This window comes from Oryctolagus cuniculus, chromosome 19, assembly GCF_964237555.1.
Source record: "Oryctolagus cuniculus chromosome 19, mOryCun1.1, whole genome shotgun sequence".
In the NCBI taxonomy this organism is placed as follows: Eukaryota; Metazoa; Chordata; class Mammalia; order Lagomorpha; family Leporidae; genus Oryctolagus; species Oryctolagus cuniculus.
The window spans coordinates 53294604-53320595 of NC_091450.1; the positions used below are offsets into that span (position 1 = coordinate 53294604).

General features: G+C 38.1%; 1 protein-coding gene across 1 annotated transcript in view; it reads left to right on the top strand.

Moving 5' to 3' along the window:
• Positions 1–20890, top strand: part of LOC127489769 (nuclear factor 1 C-type-like) — a 43314-nt gene extending 22424 nt beyond the window's left edge. Inside the window, exon 3 of the mRNA XM_070064687.1 lies at positions 20556–20890. Within this exon, the coding sequence (XP_069920788.1) occupies positions 20556–20582 (27 nt within the window). The 3' untranslated portion in view covers positions 20583–20890. The remainder of the gene's footprint in view (positions 1–20555) is intronic.
• Positions 20891–25992: the final 5102 nt, after the last annotated feature.

Genomic DNA, 25992 nt, shown 5'->3' on the forward strand with positions numbered 1-25992 from the left:
GCCCTTCTCCCATCCTCGCCCTCCAGGGCCCGACCCTGCTCCGCTGGCCTCCCTCCAGTGCAGGACCCCACTTCCCTCCATGCCCTCCAGGGCCTGCCCCTGCTCCCTCTAACATTTCTAAAACCTACAATGAAGTTGATTTCTGAACTCTGGAAAATTGAAATTGTGTTAAGTAAAATGCAGATCATGCATTGGGGTGATCATGTGCATTTGGTCATAAAGTTTATAATCACTGTCTAGTTATAGTGGAGAGTGAACATGATGCATACAACTATGGTGAGGTATGAACGCCTGAATCTAACACTGAACTGTACATGTAGTGTTAATGACCATGCTAAATTCTAGCAGCATTTGAATCACTAGAAATATTGAAAAGCACCCCAAATATTTATAAACCTCGCATCTGTATTCACAGTAATGACGCTAAAAGTACAATGTGTAACATTTCCCAGTACGTGTTTATATGCATTTCCCTTTCACAGACACACATGAATGCACACACGTACAAATCAGAAGCTTAGGGGTTCAGAAACAAATATTTATGGACTTTAGGCCTTCATTATAGTTTATTGACAATTGAAAATAATGAAGTTTAATACTAATTTATATATGTTAACATTTTTGTAACTTTGAACCCACTATGCTTTCCAGCATGATTAGAAAGCCAGCATCTGCTACATCTTAAAGGGACTCTTAAAAATCGAAAGTTTACAGTGGTGCTTAAAACAATCAATACAAAGTAGGTGGTTCTGAGAATCTATAAATAGTGTCAATTGCTTGGCTTCCATTGCATTTTATTGTTCTCCAAGCAGTGTGGGAACTGGGTATAAACTGCCCACTTTCAGTTAAAATAACTAAAATTGATTAATCGGTGTAATGCTAGTTTTTTTTTTTTTTGTGGGGGATATACAATATATATTGTAAGTATGTTCTCTCAAATTAGTGAATATAAGTATGTATTTCCTAAAAATCAGAACTTAATCCAAAGCAGGACATGATTTGGGGACATGAATTTTATTAGATGTTGCATTATATTAGATTTTTGTAAAATGGCAAATATTTTATTTATAGCTACCAACTCATAAAACATTTGTTGTGGAACAGTGTTTGTCTATATGCTTGGCATTGTAGAATGACAGGTACACAGTGCACTTAGTAAATTGAAAGTTAAATCCAAAGTTACATCTTACTCAAACTAATTGTGCATCATATTGTAATTTTTCCTAGATATTATATCATTGTGTTTTACTCTTCATTTCTGTGTTACTGAGTTGTGTATTTTAGTATTTGCTTTAGAGTAGAAAAAATACTCTGTTGGATCTCAAAGATTAAGGAGAATGTTTAACAATTTAAAAGTCTCAAAGCTATAGAATCTTTTTCTTGGAGTAGTAGATTAATTTTGGGGTAAGAACTCTTCGAAATGAAGATGCTTTATTGTTGAAAGTCATCAGTGAATGAAAGGAAGAATGTAAATAAAAATGGGAATATTTTCCAGTTCTGTGTAAGTCTCTAAAATATTTGAAAAGGAAAACCATTAAGTGCAAGATATGACAATATATAAGCTTTCCCTCAGATTAGAAATTTGATGCTAAATATTTAACATTTAATCTTTATTTCATAGTAACTATGAATGGAGGCCATTATGTTGACACCCTGTAAGCTGATTTCTAATCTTAAACTGAAAAAAACCCATGTTTTGTTCATTACCCCTCTTCCCTCTGTGCTTGAAAACATTGGCTTTTATCACAACACTGGAAGTATATTGAAGCCAGGAGCCAGGAGCCTCCTCCAGGTCTCCCACGTGGGTGCAGGGGCCCAAGGACTTGAGCTGTCTTCTACTGCTTTCCTAGGCCACAGCAGAGAGCTAGATCGGAAGTGGAGCAGCCAGGACTCAAACCGGTGCCCCTATTGAAACCTTAAGTTTTAACCTTCCCAATAAAAATAAATCTCAGCATCATTTAAAATGTTGGCTACTGCCATTGAGTGAACACAATGAAATTTGACAAAACACTTTACTTGGGTGTAAGATACCATTCCCTGAATCAGGTTTTATGATTACCTAAGTCATTTTTCATCCTTGTTTTATGAATATAAACACCGATACATTTTCTTAGCTTCAGATTTTGAACATTCCAGTGATATAGCTCCTGCTAACAAAGTGCCTGAATATTTTTGACACCTCATAGCCTTTTAATGTGTCATATCTGGTCATGTACACATGGGATCTATTATAAATTAGAGATACTTTCCATAAATAGAATAATATTTTGGATAACCATTGATGGATTGAAGAATCTATTTCCTCTTCAAATTTTTTTTTATTTTAAGGCAATTTTTGAAATTGAATTTTACTTATGGTTTTCTTTGTCTTTGTGTCCAGATAAAGTAATAAAATAAAATAGCTCCAATTATACCAAGCAACCCTTCCTTGTCTCAAGTGCTTAACTTTCTCTCTTCATTCTTAGATAACTGCTGTTTTTTTTTTTAACTTTTATTTAATGAATATAAATTTCCAAAGTACGGCTTATGGATTACAATGGCTCCCCCCCCCATACCGTCCCTCCCACCCACAACCCTCCCCTTTCCCACTCCCTCTCTCCTTCCATTCACATCAAGATTCATTTTTGATTCTCTTAATATACAGAAGATCAGTTTAGCATACATTAAGTAAAGATTTCAACAGTTTGCACCCACACAGAAACATAAAGTGAAAAATAATAGATGATTTTTTAAATGATGATGAAATCAGATCAGACCTATTGTCATGTTTAATCCCAGTGAGAGTCAAGTTGGGAATCAATAATTTTTTTTTTTTTACAGAAGATCAGTTTAGTATACATTAAGTAAAGATTTCAACATTTTGCACCCCCATAGAAACACAAAGTGAAATATATTGTTTGAGTACTCGTTATAGCATTAAGTCTCAATGTACAGCACATTAAGGACAGAGATCCTACATGAGGAGTAAGTGCACAGTGACTCCTGTTGTTGACTTTACAAATTGACACTCCTGTTTATGGCATCAGTAATCTCCCTATGCTCCAGTCATGAGTTTCCAAGGCTATGGAAGCCCCTTGAGTTCTCCGACTCTTATCTTATTTAGACAAGGTCATAGTCAAAGTGGAGGTTCTCTCCTCCCTTCAGAGAAAGGTACCTCCTTCTTTGAAGACCTGTTCTTTCCACTGGGATCTCACTCACAGAGATCTTTCATTTAGGTTTTTTTTTTAATTTAATTATTATTTTTTTTTTTGCCAGAGTGTCTTGGCTTTCCATGCCTGCAATACTCTCATGGGCTTTTCAGCCAGATCAGAAAGCCTTTAGGGCTGATTCTGAGGCCAGAGTAACTGCTGGTTTCTTAAATTGAACGGTCATCTTGTCCAGCAGCTGCTCAAAAATATCCATGATTGACCATTTTGTTTGCACTAAGCAGACATGCTTTCCTTCTTTCTCCCCTTCTCCGGTCCACATCATCTTCCCATCACCTGTGCACACCAGACCCACCTGTTCCTTCCTCCTCCAATAATCACTGAACTCCACAAAGACCCTAACTCTGACCTCTCATGGTTATCCCAGATCCTTGTGTTTTCAAGACTCTCAACACAAAATCAAGTGTGGAAAATAGGGTTGATTTTTCCACATTTTTTTTGTCAATCATGACTCTAATCTCAAACACACACATAAAAATCCCTGCTTTACGTAACTAATTTTAATTTGCTTTCCAAATGTCTTCACATTAATGATCTCCATTGATGACTTCTCCTTCTCATCTATACTTACATTTGGTCCTCAGTGCCATGGTTTTATTCTACTCAGCATGGACCAAATTCATCCTATTTGACATCATCCTTTATTTTATTCCTATTGCCACTTTGTGTCTCTGGAATTTAATGTATTCCCCTCCCCACAGAACTCCTAAGTTAACTGTCCTCTGAGCATTTTTATCTGTTTTTATTCTTCCCTAGTGGGATCTTGTAGGATTTCTTTACTATACCACACAGTAATATATTGACTCAATCATTTCTCTTCTTAGAATTCTGCATTAACCTGAAGCTATTCCACACTTGTTATACAAATGTTTAATCATAACGTTTGATGCATATGACACACAAAGTGCCTGATATCCATCGCTGACACACTACGTAACTTTGCTTGGACTGGCTCTTGAGTGTAATCTTGTTTTATTGAGTGCAGTGTTTTTCTGGCAAAATTATTCTTTAGAGCACGATTATACATCATTAGCATTCAAGACAGTGTTCTGTTACTTCATGATGTGAGTACCTAGAACTCACTGTGAAGGATTCATTCAGGAAATTTTCCAGAAGGTGTTCTGCATCCATCATTTAGCCAAGAACCCCTAGTGAATTGCAATACTGTATTCACTATCTGATTTCCTTTGATAAGAATTTTGGAGTATCTATTCATAGGCTTTCATCTAGAATTTCTTAACCCAATCATTAAAGCCTTTATTGAATAGTTGATTACTTTTGCACTGATAATTGATTTTGTTTGGTTTTAATAAATCTTTGTCCAATAGACTTGTTTCTGCTTAGCACTTCACTACTAAAACTCCATTTTGAACAAGTGTAAATTCACGTGCAGTATTTAAAGAAATAATGTAGAGGTATCCTATAAATCCTTTACCTAGCTTCCCCCAACAGCAGTAACTTGAATAATTGCAATATAATAGCACAACCAGAAAATTCATTTTGATACAATCCATCAGCATTACCCAGATTTCACTAGTTTTACATGCTCTGTGTGTGTGTGTTTAGCTCTTGTTGCTTATCAGATATTCATTTATTTTTAACCCACAGACTGCAGTATCTTTTTTTTTTTTTCTATGAATTCTTTATTTTTTTTTTATCTTTTATTTAATGAATATAAATTTCCAAAGTACGTCTCATGGGTTACAATGGCTTTCCCCCCCATACCGTCCCTCCCACCCACCACCCTCCCCTTTCCCACTCCCTCTCCCCTTCCATTCACATCAAGATTCATTTTCGATTATCTTAGTATACAGAAGATCAGCTTAGTATACCCTAAGTAAGGATTTCAACAGTTTGTTCCCACACAGAAACATAAAGTGAAAAATAATAGATGATTTTTTTTTTAAATGATGATGAAATCAGATCAGACCTATTGTCATGTTTAATCCCAGTGAGAGTCAAGTTGGGAATTGATAGTTTCTTTTTTTTTTTTTTTTTAACAGAAGATCAGTTTAGTGTACATTAAGTAAAGATTTCAATCGTTTGCGCCCCATAGAAACACAAAGTGAAATATACTGTTTGAGTACTCGTTATAGCATTAAGCCTCAGTGTACAGCACATTAAGGACAGAGATCCTACATGAGGAGTAAGTGCACAGTGACTCCTGTTGTTGACTTTACAAATTGACACTCCTGTTTATGGCATCAGTAATCTCCCTATGCACCAGTCATGAGTTTCCAAGGCTATGGAAGCCCCTTGAGTTCTCCGACTCTTATCTTGTTTAGACAAGGTCATAGTCAAAGTGGAGGTTCTCTCCTCCCTTCAGAGAAAGGCACCTCCCTCTTTGAAGACCTGTTCTTTCCACTGGGATCTCACTCACAGAGATCTTTTTGCCAGAGTGTCTTGGCTTTCCATGCCTGAAATACTCTCATGGGCTTTTCAGCCAGATCCGAGTGCCTTTAGGGCTGATTCTGAGGCCAGAGTGCTATTTAGGACATCCGCCATTCTATGAGTCTGCTGAGTATCTCACTTCCCATGTTGGATCACTCTCCCCTTTATTTATTCTATCGGTTAGTGTTAGCAGATACTAGACTTGTTTATGTGCTCCCTTTGACTCTTAGTCCTTTCATTATGATCAATTGTGAACTGAAATTGATCACTTGGAATAGTGAGATGGCATTGGCACATGCCACCTTGATGGGATTGAATTGGAATCCCCTAGTATGTTTCCAACTCTACCAATTGGGGCAAGTCAGCCCGAGCATGCCCCAAATTATACATCTCTTCCCTCTCTTATTCCCACTTTTATGTTTAACAGGGATCACATTTCAGTTAATTTTCAACACTTAAGAATAACTGTGTGATAATTACAGAATTAAACCAGTCATATTAAGTAGAACAGACAAAAAAAAATACTATGAGGGATAATGTATTAAGTTGTCCATTAGCAGTCAGGGCTATGCTGATCAAGTCATCTTTTTGCCAATCTGCATGCCTTGTTTTTATTAAAATCTGCATGACACCTTGTCAGATGCATACCCCCTAATCACTCATCACATTTTCCGCTGGTAGGAAAGACTATTACTTGCATAGAGTCAGGTAAATCCTGTTTGTTTGGCAAATCTTACTTCTGGTATAGAAACTGCTGCTCTGAAGATGAATGAATCCTCCATGGTTGAGATTTTCTGAGGCTCCTAGATCCATGTTTTTAGTAGTAGGGTGAACCTGGAAAATGTTTGGTCAACCCACAGGAAAAGTAGATGAACAGTCGTCACTAAAGTCTCATTGTTTGTGTTTGTGTATGGTTGATATCAATGGATGCTTTCTAACATCTAATACCTTTGGTTATATGTTATATATTTACCATTTTTTATTAAGTCTGGACAAAAATAAATGCACATTTATTAAAAAGTTTATCATAACCAAGCTAAAAATGTTTATTTTAAAATATATGGTGTCTATACTTTTAATAATCTGGTAACTATGAAATCCAATTTCCTATTAACCAATATGTATGAATATCCTGTGGCATTACTTTTAGATGAGACATGAGATGCTATAGCCATCTCTGCAGAGTTATGCATTGTTGAGCTTTATGCGTTTTATACATTTATGCATTGTTGAACATTATATATAGTCAGCTCATCTTTTTTAAAATGCCAAGTACTAAATAAAACTTGAAATTATTGGACATTTGGGAAAAATAAGGACTATTAAGCAAGCTGCGTTGTACTATTTGATAGTGGCACAAACATTGGTGAGTTAAATAAAAATAAACTGCTTTCAAATTTTTAAAATTCACTGGCTTTAAAAAATAGATTAAAAATCCCTTTTATGAGGACCTTGATAGAATGATGCTGCTTCAGTCCAGGATGTCTGTGTCTGTATGATCCACTTTGCAGAGGATTATTGTTAACCCTTGTCAAACAGTGCTACAGGATTAGGGGCCATGGATCTGGGACACTGATGACCACATGGGTGGCCTGGCCAGTGAATAAAATACAAGGAAAGGGAGGGTGGGCAGACCATCAGTAATCTTCCCATGGGATCTTCTGAGATAGGTTCCATAAACCACCTAGAAAGGAAAGTTGGCAGTAAGTCTACTTGTGCAACACAGTTACCATTATTTTCTTTAAGGGAGTTAACATAATGCACATGGCAATGCATTTTGGTCAGTCTTTTTATTTCTTTTTATAAAAAGATTATGTATCTACTAATTTGAAAGGCAGAGTGACAGAGAGGGAAAGAAAGACAGAGAGGTTTTCCATGTACTGTCTCACTTCCCAAATACCCAAAGCAGCCAGGGCTGGGCCAGGCAGAAGCCAGCAACCAGGAGCCAGGAATTCCTTTCTAGTCTGCCACATGGGTAGCAGGAGCCCAGGTACTTGGACCATCAGGTGCATTAACAGGAAGCTGGATTAGAAGCAGAGCAGTTGGGACTCAAACCTGCACTCTGATATGGGATGCCAATGTCACCAGCAGTGGCTTAGCCAGCCATGCCACAAAGCCTGCTCCTTGAGGAGTGGTTTTTTTTTTTTTTAATAAATATTGTTTTCCATGACTTTGCTATTGATTCCTTTTTCCTGATCTCTTTGGTTCTTAAGGAAAGATAGTTCATATTCTCTGTGCATCAGGACTTCTTCATAAACCAGTGATTCTCAAATTTTGTGAGCACTGGAGTAATACAAGCCTTTTCCAAAGATACAGAAGCCTCTTGGATTACAATTAAGTTCATCTAGAGTGGAGCTACCATGTGTTAAATTTGACAATCCATGGAAATCATAGCATGAAATGGGAGAATGGGGTATGGGACATGTGCACGTTCTGTTCAGTGTTCCTCAGCACGTGACAAATGACAGCTCATTTCTGCCATCCTAGTCTCTGTTCTCATTTTTCCCAGTAATTTGGTGCAAGTCCCAAGTGTCTCATCATTTCATCGGGACACTGTCAGCCTACAAAAAGTCCCCAGGTGATTCTTACACACCATCAGGGTTGAGAATTCCAAGACAAGAAGAGTCTCTTTTCTCAACGAGAAGTCCTAAGACACAGGCACTTGTCCTCTGGATGTCATTCTTTTCAGACATGTCTGCCCAACAAGGCATTACAGATTTACTACAATGCACGGCTTGTATCTGTGGTTATCAGTGATAATTGTAATACTCCCTTTTATAAAAATATTTGTTTTATTTTATTTATTTGAAAGTCAGAGGAACAGAGAGACAGACACAGACAGAAAGCGATCTCTTATTTGCTGATTCATTCTGCAAATGGCTGCCACAGCTGGGGTTGGGCCAGGGCAAAGCCAGAAGCCTGGAACTCCATCCAGGTCTCCTGTGTGGGTGGCCCTGACTTAAGTTTTTCATTCATTACCTGCTGCTCCCAATACATTAGCAGGAAGCTGGAATTGGAAGTGAAGCCAGGACTGCAACAGTGACTGCAAACCAGGTGCTCAATCCACATGGGACACAAACATTCCTGCCTATTCCATTATAATACTCTTTCATGCTGTGTAGTAAGGGAACTGATAGCCACTTAAGGCTTTTTAAATTTTCATTAGGTAAACTTAAAAATGCAATCCATTGATTCAATGAACCACATTCCATGCACACCATATCTGTGTGTGGCTAATGTATGGGATAATGCAAGTGCAGAACCCTTCCTTCCACTAAAGTGTCCTGTTGGTCTAGACATAAGGACCAACCTTCTTAATCTTCAGCTGCTGAAGGAGGGACCTTCTCAACAGAACAAGAGATTATGAGAACTCCAACACCAAGAGAAACTAAATATGATAAAAAAATGAAGCATCTTTAAAAGTGAAACATAAAGAGCATGATTTTACAAAAGAACTTTTTAAAAATAAACACTTGCATCAACCAGCTGTTTTTTAGAAGAAAATGCAAGCATGGATTTGAAGACAAATATGCATCTTAAAGCCATTCTTAATTGAGGACAATGTATCAATATCGAATGTGGGCAGTTATCAGAAGACAGATGGACTCAGAGATACTGAGATGTTAGATCAGTAAGTTGTAGACACGCAATTAAAATGCAGTCAAATGTGCCATAACAATGGATATGAGTGTCATAAAATGGTATTGTGGAAGTGAGAAGGCAAACAAAAAAACATATTCAAAAATGTAAGGTCAACTAGGGAGAGTTCCAGGCCCCTAGAGGAACAGGGAGGAGACCGTTTTTTCTGGGAAAGGTTGGGGAACATGCCAATTTGGATTCTCTATTACTTCCAAAGCTGAGTTGCCAATCCCTCAAGTAACACCAGTGTAGAATTATTATAAATGATTCCAATATCTATCCTGAAAGAAACATGTTCTTACAATCAGGAGAAATGTGTAGTTTCTTCCCACTGGTGTGAAACCATTTCTCTACTTTTGCTTTCTAATATTGAGATCACAAAGGGAAGCTCTTTGTGCTATAATTTTTTCTGTGCTTTGGGATGGACATATCTATTATTTAATTTGAAGAACAAAACATTTGGATGTGGTGATCATTGCTGGATATCCCAATAATCTATGAGTAGCAATTGTTAATGCATGTACATTTGTGTTACATATGATTGAAAAGAAATATATTTCACTATTACAACAGTGCTGAGGATTTTCTTTGTACACCATGGCTGCAGCAGAGCAATTTATATATTTCAATGGATTCTTTGTCAGATCAACACAGCAAGAAGTACAAATAATGAATCAGAAAAATGTTCTGAGCATTACAGTTGAACTTTAGAATACCACTCTACGTGGAGGGTGGGACTTACGCCCCAAGATGGTGACCCACCATGGGAACTTCCACCCTCATAGTAAGATGGGCAACAGACTCCGCCCCAAGGTGGTGGCCCCCATGACCAACCACATGCTACATGCCTGATTAATGGAGCAATGTATATTAAATCAAGTTTTATTATGGTAGCTTGTTACTTTCACCTCTGAGCTGGATTTTATTATGTTAGTTTGTTATTTTCACCTCTGAATGAGATTTTACAATGTTATTTCCTTATTTTTCTCTCTGAGTGTGATTTTATACATTAAGCTCTATAATAGGTATAGTAGCTCTGAGATGTCAGATTAAGTGTTAAGGTAGATGATCAGAGATATAACTGGGCCAAAGCTTAGCCCTATTTACCTCCTGTCTCCCCAGGTTACAAGGTGATTTTAAAAGAATTTATTTATTTATTTGACAGGTAGAGTTACAAACAGTGAGAGAGAGAGACAGACAGAATGGTCTTCCATCCAATGGATCACCTCCCAAATGGCCACAACAGCTGGAGCTACGCTGATCCAAAGCCAGGAGTCAGGTGCCTCCTCCTGGTCTCCCATGCAGTGCAAGGGCCCAAGCACCCGGGCCATCCTCCACTGCTTTTTCTGGGCCACAGCAGAGAGCTGGACGGGAAGAGGAGCAACCAGGACTAGAACCCGGTGTCCATATGGGATGCTGGCTCTGCAGGCAGAGGATTAGCCTAGTGCGCCACAGCACTGGCCCCACAAGGTGATTTAGCTATGGATAGTTCTACATCTGTTCCTTTGGAGACTCCATGACAGATCCACACTTAATAATTGGGAGGCCCTTCGACTAGATGGGATTAAGAAATTATAGCTAATGCAATGTATCCATGTAAAATGCTAAGAATAATTAAGCTCATGAAGACCTGTGTCTGTTTTTATTTTCTCAGGTCCTACAGAGACTGTAAAGCTGTATAGCTCTGCATACATTCCTACAGACTTACTTCTAAGGGTACAGTTTAAAACTTGATATGGGATCGCAAATCCCCTTGGGCTAGATGGTAATGTTAACATCTTAAGTTTTAAAGTGATCCTGTCTATAGGATTACGTATTAACTGCTAATAGTAAATAAAATTAAAGAGGAGTGAATGCTCCAATATGGGAGGGAGTCCTTACAGCAGACTCACAGAGTGGCAATCTCCTTAAGTAGCACTCAGTGACCTCAAAATCGCCCCTGAAGGCATTCTGGTCTGGCTAGAAAGCCCACAAGAGCATTTCAGGCATGGAAATCCAGGGCACTCGTGGAAAAAGTGTCCCTATGTGGAGAACCTCCCTGGATGAGACCCCAGTGGAAAGGAGAGGTCATCAAAGTAGAATGTACTTTTCTCCCGAGGGAGGAGAGGACTTCCACTTTGCTTATGGCCTTGTCTGAATACTGATGGAGTTTGTGGAACTCAAAAGGCTTCCATGGCCTAGGCAGCTTATGTCAAGAGCCTCGGGTGATCACTGATGTCACACATAAGAGTGTTAGTTGTTAAATTAACAACAGGAGTCACTGTGTACTAACTTCCCATGTAGGACCTCTGTTCTCAAAAGAGCTACAGTATTAACATTAATGGTAAAAATTAATTCCAAAGATTTACTTTGTGCTATTGTGTGATATTATTCATCATAAGTTCTAGCTGTGGCTAAGTGTCAAGCTCCATTGCCTGTATTCTTAGGTATTTATTTAAAGTTTATTAAGTGCCTCAAATGTAAAATCTTGGATATAAGTCTCTCTGTGAAATTTCTGTCTCATATGTTTTAACATAGGGTCAGCTATTTAAAGGCAGCTGAGGAGATTTCTGAGAATGACAAAATTCTGTGGAATTTGGATTCCAAGATTTGAATTCCAAGCTTTTGTATACAGCTTTAAAGAGGCCCTGATGCAGACTCTGTACTGAAAAATATAGCAACAAAAGTTGTTATGGATTCCAGGATTTGGATTCTAAGCTGTGTTTGCTTAAAAAGCCTCTGACATAGACACAATGTGCTGGGCATGGGAGCTACAAAAGCTGTTCCAAGGAATCAAGGAGTTTTTAACAAAAACTCCAACATTAACAATTCCTGAGCAAACCATTCATAAGAAGATTCTCTTCAGATCAGTTTCAGCTTAAGTGAAAGGGACCTTACCAGGTGATATTGAGCATGACCACCTCCGTTAAATTAAGATTAAACTTCTGCCTCTTACATATTCACAGGTGAATGTGAAAGACATGCCTGATTATTCCTGTAAGCCAATCAGAGACCTTAGTACCTCTTCAAAGCAATAAGGATAAGTAAAGTTTTGCCTTTGTCACATCAAGACTGCTGTACCTTAAGGCAAAAATGCTGTACCTGCATTTCTTCATTATCTCTGGGAACTGTTATTGATAACAAAGCTACCTAATGAGTTATTTCTATTATATTTCTCTATATTCAAGCTAAATGGGTTATAATCTACATAAGGGTAACCTATCACTACCCACTATCTGGGAATCTGAAAAATATGTTGTTTTCATCTTAAGGGGCACCCCAAATATAATTGGTTTTGTTCCAGTTTTGTTTATGCTAATCAGCAAACTTATATGTTTCAGAACTCAACTTCTGGGAGTAACTGACCATGCAGGGGACACAGACATTGGCAATGACCAAGACTGCTCCCGCTCACAAAGCGAATTTGTTAGATAGGCTATGCAGAGAATTCCAGACCCATCGGCAGGGCCTGCACTATGCCCCCATAAGCAGGAAGCATTTACAGAAGAGATAATTCTACACCTATCAACTTCCCTTAGGATTAAGGAATGAAGTCTCTGAGGGGGAAATGAAGTAGACAGGCATACAGGTTAAAATTGATTAGGCTTGTGAGCTGGAAGACCATGCCTTTGCCACACCCCTGTGTGACCTCATGCCCCTATCTGGCCACATCTGAGCACCCACTGGCTAATCAGGTTAATTAGCCACTCCCCTTTGATAATGGATTAAAAATCTGTGACACAGTGTGTCTATCCCCCCTTTTATTCCTTTTTGTCACCCTGGCCTCTTGCCAGTAGGGGGCTGGCTATAGCCCTGTGCCTTCAGGGCACATGGCCTTCGGGCCAACCTGCCCTATGCTTCCTGGCCTGGATGCTCTTCCATGTGGCTGGTTCCTGGTACTTGGTATGAACGCAGATCTCTCTCTCTCCTATAAATAAAGCCCTCACTCTCCTATGCATCTTTCACACTAAATAAAAGCTTAAAATGTAAAAAAATAGAATACTACTCTAAATACTAATGTCTGATCATTAGCATCACTTGTGAAAGAAGTAATCCTATCCTCTTAGACTCATCTTCTTCTCTCTTAACGTTTTCTCACTATCCAACATTGTATGACAGCTTTTGAACACCAGGATTTTGTTTTTTTGAAATAGTAAAGTGTGGCAGTCTTGAGTGTGCTGGAACAGGTTAATAGGGGCTTCAGGTAGCCAGTTGTTAAATTTTCCAGAAGTTTAAGAGCTGCTTGATGTCATCTTAGCTTTCAGCTTTGAAATTCCCTGTGTGCAGGGAACATGTCCCATGGAACGTGGCCACTTGTACAAGTCAGAGCAATTTCCCCATTCTGCACCACACAAATTAGTTTTAAATAAAGAGGATTCTGAAATTTCTTTAGTGAGTGATGATCAAAATTCTAGAAGTGTTTTTATATATGCATCAAAAAAGTTGCATACATTTGAATAAATGTATCTGTGATAAATGATTCAATTTAAAACATTTAAAATATTTAAACTATAAATCTGAGAGGATTTCAAAAGGTTCATGAAAAATGGAATTAAAGTGTAATTTTATTTTGGGGTACAAAAGATTTGGATCTATGCATGTTGGAAATCTTTAAAGTTCATGAAAATTGCATATTATTTAAAAAGTGTATATAGTTTTAAAAGTTCTTCACACTGACATAAACTTATCTTTTTTTTAAAAACATTTATTTGAGAAGTAGAGGTGATTATATCAATATATTTAAATTACACTAGGTAGCAACTATAAACATTCAAGTTTATTTTGTATACAATGATTAACAACAAAATTTCTCTTCATATTTCTCTATAGCTAAGGCTGCTCAGAAAGATATTTTAAATATAGTGAGTTTCAAATGTAGGCTTACTTTCTTCAGATTAGGAAGTTATCATGCATTTAAAATAAATGCTATTGAAAATAAATTACATAGAAAAAGTACTTTTTCAGATTATAATTTTACTTTCTTAAAATATTTATATATTTACTTGAGAAGCAGAGTTACAGACAGAGAGAGAGGTCTTCCATTGCTGGTTCACTCCCCAAATGCCTGCAATGGCTGGAGATGGGCAGATCCGAAGCCAGGAGCTTCTTCCAGGTCTCCCATGCAAGTGCAGAGGCCCAAGCACTTGGACCATCTTCTGCTGCCTTCGCAGGCCACAGAGCTTGTTCGGAAGTGGAGCAGCTGGGACATGAACTGGTGTTTTGGGATGCTGGTGCTGCAGAAGGAGACTGTGTCACAACCCCAGAAACTTATCTTTTAATTTCATTTTCCCTGAATTATTTGCACACATACATACATAAAATATATATAAACATTTTTTTAGTTTGACTTACTTTGAAAGTAGATGACAATGTCATTATGTTTAAAAACTGACTTATGCTTCAGTTTGAGGAGTTTTTAGTAACAGAGCTATAAAAAGATAGTATGAGAGAAATAAAAGCACTCAGACCTGCTAAAACACTTTTATTTATTAAAAGCAAGCATACTTAACCCTAACTGACGGGCCAAAGGAATTGTGAGCACAGCCACATTTTTAAAAATATGTATTAGTAGAAAGAGCATCACCTCCTTTATAAAATGAATTTCATTTTTTAAGAAAAGAAAGATGCATTTTACTAAATGCTACATGTCAAGTGACAGTGAAGTGATTTAAGTGGAATTAAAATACCAGTAAATGTGTCAGTAAAAATTTCAGTTGAGGGGCCAGCATTTTGGTGCGTCAGGTTAGGCTGCCACCTGCAAAGCCTGCATTCCATTTGAACCCCAGTTCGAGTCATGGCTGCTCTTCTTCCAGTCCAGCTCCCTGCTAATGTGCCTTAGAAAACAGCAGAAGATGGTCCAAGTCCTTGGGTCCCGCCTCCTCCCCACGTGGGAAACTTGGATGGAGTTCCAGGCTCTTAGCTTTGGCCTGGCCCAACCACTGAGGGGAGTGAACCATTTCCTGAGTGAATCAGCAGATGGAAGATGTCTTTTTCCTTATCTTTCCCTCTCTCTGTGTCACTCTACCTTTCAAAAAAACTAAGGTAAATCCTTAAAAATTGTTTTCAGTTAATTAAATCTCACTCATGGTACATTTTATTTGATATTATCAATAGTATTATTACTAAACTTATTTTCTATCTCCCACATCTGTACTTTAAATTCTCTCAATTTTCTGTTTGCAACAATCATGCATGGATTCTATAGATTAGGAATCTGAACTTGAAAAGAGAATTGGCTTAGAAGACCATGGAAGTGGCAAATTGCAATGATTTTCAACTCAAGTCTTCAGGTGTCAAACCTTCTGCTATTTTCCCCAAGTCATTCTTCTTTTCTGAATCTGTAAATGTTTTAAGCAAAAATATGCCCATTACAAACTAATTTTAACCAGAGTTCTGGTTAATCAGTGCAAAACTTTAAAAACATGTGCGGCTACTAAGATTTATTTTCTACTCTGACAGTTATTGCCATATGAAACAAATGATGTGCTTCACTCGTGTTTCTGTGTGCTGTGTGTATGCAAGGGTAGGGATGCTGGTAAATAAATAACATTTAGGAACAAATCATGTCCCTTTTTGAGAGCGGCAGCTTACATGTTAAGTACAAGAAAAATGTACAATCCCAGTTCATTTCCCCCCTCCGTGTAATGAAATGCTATCTTCTATCTAGTATATAATTCTAAAAACTTATTAAACATTTCAAAAGTTATGAGCCATGATATATGACATATCAAAAAATATCAAAGTATGGGTTTGGATGGAGTGCCTTGATCCAATACACAATCAGTACCCTTGGATTATCTGCAAGATGAAATCTTCAGATTCACATAAACTTACTTACATTCACATAAACTTACTCATATGCCATTTGGGAGAAATTAGAAGTAGGTGTAGAAATTTTTTTGTATCTAATCTAAAATTTGGCTTTTAAAAAATATATCAGATTTCAGTTAAAGCTACTCTCCTAGGAAAATTTGCTTAACATAACATTTAGGTTAGTCTCTGAAATGCATACATAATAGCAGAATTAAAATTCCTTTTTAAAATTTTTATTTATTTGTTTATTTGAAAGGTAAAGAGAAAGAGAGAGACTTACCATTTGTTGATACACTTACAAATGCCTACAGTAGCCATGGCTGGATCAAACCAAAGCCTCAAGCTAGGAATTTAAACTCCATCTCCCATTTAGGAGACAGGGCCCCAAGCACATGGGGCTGCCTCCCAGCATAGGAGTCAGAAGAAGCTGAAATTGGAGGCAGCACCAGGTCTTGAACTCAAGCCCTCCAATATGCAATGTGGGTGTCCCAAGCAGCTTCTTAACTGCTTAACAAAATACCCACTTCGTGGTATTATCATTGCTATTTCCCATAAATTGGTCTAGCAAAGAAAAAGGTTATGTATCCCAAAGTATTAACCCTTAACACATGATAGCTTGATAGTACCCCAAGGACTACTATTTATAATTATTTATGGTTAATTTTAAGTCACTTCTATCCAAAACTTGATTGTAAGGTACTTCTGGATAGGTAGTATATCATATTAATCTGTGTATTTCATAGTACATTGTACAGCAAACTACTCATGATTGCCACATGTCACATACGTCACATATCACACTTTCACCATAGGGTATACGCTATGTGTACACATTTCTAAAAGGGACAATAGTATCAAATGGTATTTAAAAGATACTTTATTTTTGAGTTTCCTATTTCAGCAAGATAGTCAATTCCCCATTCCCCCTTCTCCACACACATAAGCCAATCCTACACTCACTGCCTTTCATAGCCTCTTTTGTTCAAGAAATGCACTAGGATCAGTGCCTCTGTCCTCACCTTCTTCTTCCTCTTCTAGAAAGGCATTTATGCACCACATGCAAGCCTCTTCTGCTGTTATTCATAATCATTGCTACTGTATCCATTCTGCCTTCACCAGTCTTGTTACCAACCTTCTTTGCTTGTGTACTCTGCACAGGCTAGGCCAGCAATTCTTCACATTTTACACTCAGAAATTTTTTGATGTTCATTTCATTCCTCTCATAGGATCTCACATTCAGTATGTTTTCTTTTGATAGGCAGAGTTAGAGAGAAAGAGAGAGAGAGAGAAAGGTCTTCTTTCCATTGGTTCACCACCTAGATAGCTGCTATGGCCGGCACACTGCACCTATCTAAAGCCAGGAGCCAGGTACTTCCTCCTAGTTTCCCATGTGGGTACAGGGCCCAAGGACTTGGGCCATCCTCCACTGCCTTCCCGGGCCACAGCAGAGAGCTGGACTGGAAGAGGAGCAACCAGGACAGAATCCGGCACCCCAACTGGGACTAGAACCTGGGGTGCCAGAACCGCAGGCAGAGGATTAGCCTAGTGAGCCGCGGCGCTGGCCTCAGTATGTTTTCTAAGTAAATGTCACTTAATGTTTTCTTTTCTCTCTCTCTCCTCCCTCCTGCACACAGCCTCTCCCTATATAAAGTAATGGTAATAATGATGAAGAAGACAATGGAGATATGATTTACACAGTTTGGGAAGAGGAAGCCTTTCTTTGTCATTTGCATGTTATTTTGCTCAAACATGTTTACATCAGAGCTTCCCTGTTATTTGAGGAAATCATTATGTTGTACAACAAGTTGACTTTATTGCAGAGCACTGATTTTCTCTTTGGCTGATTTTACTTTTTTGGAAAGCAAGTACTACTTAGTCAATGTGAACAGAATTCTATCTGTGAAGGGTATTTAAGCAGTGTCCTACAAATGGAACTTCTATGATTTTTGACTTCTCATATTGGGGAAGTCCTTTTAGAAAAGCAGTCAGAAATGTGTTGCAGAAGATTCACCCAAAGACTATGATCTTTCTTGCCAGTGCGACTGCAGTAGGGAATGATCACAAGACATTTCTTTCCAGCAGCAGATGCAAGCAAACTGCTGTATAATACATGAGCTGGAAACTCAGGTTGTCTCAGATTTTAAGATTATTTTTATATCATTACTTTTATGTATTGTTTATTTTTATAATTTACAGTTTCTACTGTGAAGGCAAGTGAAATAAATAGGTAGATTATTGACTTTTAATCATCCAGAAATAAAAAATACCTGAGCTATTTGCTTCTCAAACCCTCCAAATGAAGAAAATTATACATCCTAGTAAATAATAAAGGCATAATATTTTAAAGAATGGGCTAAGGAATGTTTTTAGTAAATTTTGTCTTGATTAAAATCATTTAAGAGTACAAGTTTTAGTATTTTGTATGTTCTAACAGTTAGGCATGATGTGATTCTTTATCTGTTTACTGGGACTCTTTAAAGGAGAAGAAACACACACACACACACACACACATCCTGACACACATACTCTCACACTCATACACACTCATATACACAGTCACTCATACTTACACACTTACACACACACACCCTCACGCACACACTCATACATGCTCACCCATACTTACACAGTCACACATATATCACATGTATACTCTCACAGTCACACATACACACTCACTCATACACACACTCACCCATACACACACTCACTCATACTTAGTCACACACAAACAATTATACTATCTGATTCTAGTTAATTGGGCAGACTAGGATTAGTTATATTTCATCAAACATTCCAAAAAAACCTTTCCGAGGGAAATAAATTCATCTCTGGATGCCACTGGGCCTTGGAAATCATAGCTACACCTTCTGTTTCATTGTGGGCTGGCAGAAAATAACATACAGCTCCTTGTAGGAGCTCAGCTATTTTTCACTGTGAATTAGAACGCACTTATCCATTGTGTGAATTCTTTTTTTTTTCTTTTGACAGGCAGAGTGGACAGTGAGAGAGAGAGAGACAGAGAGAAAGGTCTTCCTTTGCTGTTGGTTCACCCTCCAATGGCCACCATGGCTGGCACGCTGTGGCCGATGCACCACACTGATCCAATGGCAGGAGCCAGGTACTTCTCCTGGTCTCCCATGGGGTGCAGGGCCCAAGCACTTGGGCCATCCTCCACTGCACTCCTGGGCCATAGCAGAGAGCTGGCCTGGAAGAAGGGCTACCGGGACAGAATCCGGCGCCCCGACTGGGACTAGAACCCGGTGTGCTGGTGCTGCAAGGTGGAGGATTAGCCTAGTGAGCCGTGGCGCCGGCCCCATTGTGTGAATTCTAAACTTTTACATTTTAGACTTAGCTCCATTTTAAGAACAAACTTTTCCTATTTTTTAAAAAGTTTTCTAATTCTTCATTGTATTAAATGTATTATTTCCAAATACTAAGGCCTTAGGCTACAGTCCTCTCTTAAAGGTTAGAGTTTACAATTAATCATTGAATCCCTACAATATGCGGGCATTTATCTAAATTATTTACTTAATTTAATGATCTTCACATGAATTCTGGGTTAAAGGTCAGGAAATGAAGGAAGTAGGGTTGAATAAGCAGGTGAGTGGCAGAAGTTGTGCTCTTAACATCAGATGAATGTGGCTTCTTGGGTAACCAAGAGTCTGCTTGTGTGTCTTAGTTATCATAGCAATACTTAGTATCATAATTAAATAGAGGTATTTTCTAATTCTTCTGTTTTTAATTTCAAAGATTTATTTATTTGAAAGGCAGAACTCTATAGAGAGGGAGAGAAACTAGAAAAAGGATCTTCCATCCACAGGTTCAATCCTTGAATGGCCACAATGGCCAGGGCTGAGCCAGGCTGAATCAACAAGCCCGATCTCCATCTGGGTCTCCCACATGGCAGCAGGGACCCAAGTTCTTGGCTCTTCTGCTTCCCAACAAGCTCCCTGCTAATTCTATTGGGAAAGCAGAAGAAGAATGCAGATGGAGTTCCTGGCTCTTGGCTTTGGTTGACCCAGCTCAAGACCTTTGTGGTCATTTGGGGAGTGAACCAGTGGGTGGAGGATCTCTCTCTCTGTTTGTCTCTCCCTCTCACTTTATCACTTGCTCTGCCTTTCAAATAAATAAATAATGCTTAAAAATGGAGAATCATTCTGTTCATACTTAGACCTCAAGCCTGCATGTTAAGAACTTACTAATTTCATATCTAAAATTGTCTTCTAGAGAGGATTTTGTCCATCTTATTATAATATCGTATGATGAGTGGTTATATACAGTTCATGTTTTGTAAGGAGAAAATTTGACACATCTCCAATTAGGTCATCAGTTGTTTGAAGGCAGATTGGAAAACCAAGGAATGTGTTGCGCATGATGGAAGTGAGAGTATTTTACTGCTTCTGCTCTCCATTTGTCCCAAGACTAGCACAGCACTTGGGAAAGCAGTAACTCAGCCATGATGAATACAGTAAATCACATGATTACATATATTTGAATGAATGAGTTGGTACTAATTTTTTTCAGATCCCAAGAAGGAAATTACAAGTCTGAAGTCCACAGCAAACCCAGGAAGGAAAGGACAGCATTTACCAAGAGCAAATCCAAGGACTAGACGCAGAATTTGCCCATCACAACTATGTGACTAGACTGAGGAGATACAAGATAGCAGAGAATCTGGATCTCACCAAAAGACAGGTAAAGCTGGGCATTGCCAGGGATTGTTTTCATTGCTTTGGTTCAATAACCCTCTTGTACCATTTTTAAAATATCCGAATCATTGTTCTTAATTATCAAAAGGAAGAAAGGTGTGCTATTTAATGATTAAGTATTTTTACCCAGCAAAATGAAAAAATTAAAAATTGGTGAGTGATTTTATGGGGGAAAAAACCCTACATTTATTGAGTTTAAAGAAGAATTCTGTGTTCTGCAATAACATTCTTTCTGTATTTGTTGGTGGTGGGGAGGTGTGTGTGAAAATATTTATTTGACATAATGATGGAATGTGGTGAGGAATTTTGTATCCTTTCAAAATCTCCTATTTGGCATGTTAGAAAGTCGACAACCCCTGAGTAGTTTCCTGTATTGGTCAGAATAGGGTATGTTATGTTGCGCTAACACATTAGCTTCCGAGCCTCAATGGCATGATACAAAAATGCTCATTTGCTCACTCTCCATACTGAGTCTCCTAAGTCCAGCTTCCAAATAAAAACTCCCAGCATGGAGGCTCTCTGGCATCTCCACTTATGATGTCATTGGGAACCGCGGAAGGTGAGAAGTCATTGCGAGTTCATGCACTGGCCCTTGAATGCTTGCATGGGCCATGACCCACATTAATGTTTCAGGTTCAGAAATCATCAAATGGTGCAACGTAAAGGAAATGATGGAATACAAGGGCATGTAGACCATTCATGAATATTTTTGTCCCATTACTCCAAATATTTTTGAAATTGTGCTGGTCTTGGTAATGCAAATTTCTGCTACAAACTCAGAGAATACTTTGGAATTATTAAAAATTTGTGGATCTCAAATAGTAAGACCTAAAGAGTACTATTACATTAATTTTGTATTAATTACTTCCTAGATCCCCTTCTTGAATTTTATTTGGATGACAAATGGTCTCCTCTTATGATGCTCCCAGCACACTCTTTGTAAGGGCTGTGACTTGCCCTGGGAGAATCTAACCGACTTACAGTTACCAGTTGTTCAGCTTTAGATAAACATTCCTGAAAGTCAAATGCAAAGATCTTTATGGACAGTGCAGTTATTATTGGCACTTGGAGGGCTGGACTCTCATTTCCTCTTTCACTGTACACACCTCCTCCAGGACCCCACTGGAACCAAGGAAATATCAACAGGGTGCAGACATTTGAATGCATATCTTAGGTGAGAAAACTGTTCATCTAATTTCTTAAATCATCTTTCCTCTGTTAATATTACATCTCAAGCCTGTTAGGTTACTTCTGGGTGGGGAAAATGCATACAGGAACACTTTCATGTGTTTTTATACATTGTCAGTTTGTGTTTTATTAATCACAACTAGTACCTAACTTATGGAGCATAACATTTCCTTCCCTTGAACTTCACAAAGTTCCATCTATAAGTGTACAGCTTATGGCATGCAAGAAAACCTGTTCCAAAATCTATATCATCAGACAATAGTTTCACTATGTTTTAATTTCTAAAAAATTGTTTACTTAAAAATTTATATACTTATTTGAGAGGCAGAGAGAAAGAGAGGGGGCATTTGTTTTATTGTTTATTAATTTCTAAAAAATTATTATTTATTTACTTATTTGAGAACAGAGAGTGAGAGAGAGAGGGGATACAACTATTGCTTGCTCATACCCCAAGTGTACATGATGATCCTCGGCTGGGGGCTGAAGCTGGGAGCCAAGAATCCAATCCAGGTCTCCCCTGTGAGTAGTAAGGAAGTCGTTGACTGAGGCTACCACAGTGGCATCCCAGGATCTATGTTAGCAGGAATCTGGAGCCAGGAGCTGAGCTGAACCCAATATGGAATGCAACCAACCAACATCATAACTGCTAGACTAAAGCCTATCCTGTGTTTTGCTCTTGTTTAATTATTTTTTTAACTGGGAACAGGACAATAGGCAGGGAGAACCACAAATTTCTGTCATTATAGAGAGACAGTGAACTCCAGGAAAGCTAACTGTGTTTTATATAATACATGAAGGAAGTTGGAAATTGGAGTTTGCTTCCAGTGTATGTAATGATGGCTGTAATACTGAGCCTTCAGTGAAGAACAAAGTAGAAACTCTGTGTTTACTAACCTGGGGATCTTGGTTTTCCCCAGCTATCTAGGCTTTCAACAGAGGTTTCACTTTTGTCTGAGCGTAATTCCTTTTGAAAAGTAATTCTATAAGCCTAGTTTGAGAGGTTTTGAAGGTATTTGGATATTTTTTTTCCTAAATGACTTAACACTATTGAAAAATAATTATATGTAAATATGATATATCTACATATGTCACATACATGCACACACAACTTTATTTACTTCTTTGAAGTCCCTTTTCAATGCCATGATGTTAAGCCAATGCTGTATAACAAACCACTCTACACATTGCTGGATCTTAATGGATACCGAGCTGTAATTCACTCACAATCTTGTGCATCAGATTTGGACTGGAATTACTTGGCCAGTTTTATTGCCAGCAGTACCTGGCTTCCTCATGAATCTGCACTTGGCTGGTGGGTTGACTATGAGCTGGCTGGGCCTCCACTAAAACAATGCATTTCTGTTGCGTGTGTTTCCATCTTCTACCAGGATAGGCTGGAATCCCAATCTTCAGGTGGCTGTAGAAGCATTTCTAGGAGCTCTGAGGGGGAAAGCTGCAACATGCAAGGTTTCTCAAGTTTTGCTTGAATCATATTGGCTAATTTAGTTTCATTGTCCAGAGAAAGTCATACAATCAAACTCAGTGTGGACAGGAGAAGGAGATTATGTCATTGCCAGACATTCCTAGAATAATCTAAGCATGGCCTTGGTGGAAAAAACAAACAGCAAAACACTTGAGTAATAATTATGTTTTCAAAGAACTGAACAGTTGATATTATGCAGATTATATTTATTCCACAAATATTTAGGTGCAGTTTTGCAAGATAACATGAAAAGGAGATGAATGTGTGTGGAATGTAAATTCCCAATTAAAAGTAAGTCCTCAGGGTTCCTCAGAAAGAATTGAATTGTTATGCAGAACTCTGATTAGAATTCTGAGATTTGCCATTTAGAATTGTGTATTGTTAGGTAAGTAACAATCTTTTCAAGACACAACATGGAGATTAAAATTGCATGCTGTTTCTTTTCCTTAGAAGTCTATGTTATAATGCATATGAAAGAGTGTTTAGCATAAAGTACAAAACCTAACCATCAACCACAGGAGGAAAATCTTTGATATACATGTCAACTAATTATTTTATAATACAAATATACATTGAGCCAGGTATTAGATGTAAAATATTGTTACATTAAGCTAGAAAAGTAACTTCCTGAACACATAGAAGAGGCAAAAACTGAACTAGTAACAACACTGTGGTCAGCATTGAATGTCACAAGAGAAGAATGACAGGATCATATACGAATATGTTCCTGGTTTCATCAAATATAAATTTATTCTTATCCTTCTGCACCTGTACAGCATCTTCAGATTCTAAAGGCTTTATTTTTATTCTCTGGGCTGAATTTTACTGTGCTGAACTTATCAGAAGAAATATTGTAGGTTTGAACAATCAATTTTTCTATCATTAGTAACCCAAATATATATTTCTCCAAAATGCCTGGGTTTCATCCAGTAAAATATTTTCAATTTATTTTCTGAAGATTGGGCTCTTAAAGTTATAGACATAGAGTTATACACAGAATCCTACCTTCCTAAATTGGGAAGTTGCCTTTCCTAGTCAATTGGGGTTACCAGAGCAAAATCCCATAGACTTGGTAGTTTACAGACAGCATAAACTAGTTGCTCACAGCTGAAGACTGGGATCAAGGTTAAGACACCAGCAGAGTTCCTGTCTGGTGAGAGCCTGCTTCTTCCTGGACAGCAACCATCTCACATGGGTGAGAGGTTTGGCTGAGCTCTCTGGGGCCTGTTCTACAAGGCACCCAGCCCAATCACAAGTGCTCTGCCCACATGAGCTAATCACTCTCAAAAGTCCTTATTTTTTCAAAAATAATTTTTTGAAAGGCAGAGAGAGAGAGAGGGAGAGAGAGGGAGAGAGAGAAGTAGAGAGAGATAGGGTGATCTTCCATCTGCTGGTTCACTCTCCAAATGGTCACAACTGCCTCAGGCTGGTCCACACTGAAGCAAGAAGTCCAGGACTCCATTTAGGTCTCCTGTGTGGGTGGGTGGCAGAGCCCAAGAACTTGGGCCATCTTCTGCTGCTTTCCCAGGCCCTTCAGCAGGGAGCAGAATTGGAAGTAGAGCAGCTGGGATTTGAACTTGAGCTCATATGGGATGACAGTGTTGCAGGCAGATACTTAGCCCACTGCACCAGTGTGTGGGTCTCAGACCTCACTTTTAATGTGGTCACCTTCACAGACAGGATTCTAACATTTGGGTTTTAGAAGGCACAAATGTTCAAACTACAGTATAGATATTCAATTACTTTAATTTTTCACTAATGCCATACATGCTTGTCATGTAATCCTCATCTTGTTCTTGAGTGATACTGTTTTGCAGGATTTCCACATTTTAAATGCTCTAACTAAAAGGTGCAAGATCTCTCTCTCCCTCTCTTTCTTCTCCATAACTCTGAGTTTCAAATAAATTAACAAATCTTTAAAAAATCTAACTACATATATGCATTCTCGTCATTTGCATTCTTCAATGCACACTTTGAAATACTGTGATTTAGTACAGGAACTTACACATACTCACAAAGGAATATTGTATCAAACCTCATACTGATCAATGTTTTCCTTCACTTAAATAGGATCCTCTAAATCTAACAAATGCTTGTCTTGACTTTACCAAAGCTTTTCAAGATTGAAGTACAAAGAAATTCTATCCTGCAAATGGGAAAAACAGTAAGTGTTAACTCATCTAGCTCCATGGTAGGATTGTGTAAGAGAAATAATTTTCTCTTAAATGACAACTGACTTTAAAATCAAAACTAGTCTTTGACAGGTTTTCATACATAAATTTATTGTGATTACCTATGAAACATCCATTTCTATAACTGATGTCATTTTTAGCTACCTCTACCTTATTTATTGAATGCATTTCATAATAAGCCTTATGCATGTCATCCTGAAGGCTTGCAATCCTTGGGTCTCATTTTAGAAAAAACCTAAGATGCATTAAATCCCTAAATATCTCTCAAATTTTCAGAATTCCATCTGTAAGAGTGGTTGTGAAATTTCTCAAAGAAGGCAGACTCTTAAATGGTGTCTTCTTCCCTAATCCACCTGGTCAACCAGGAAGAAAACAAGAGGCTCATATTG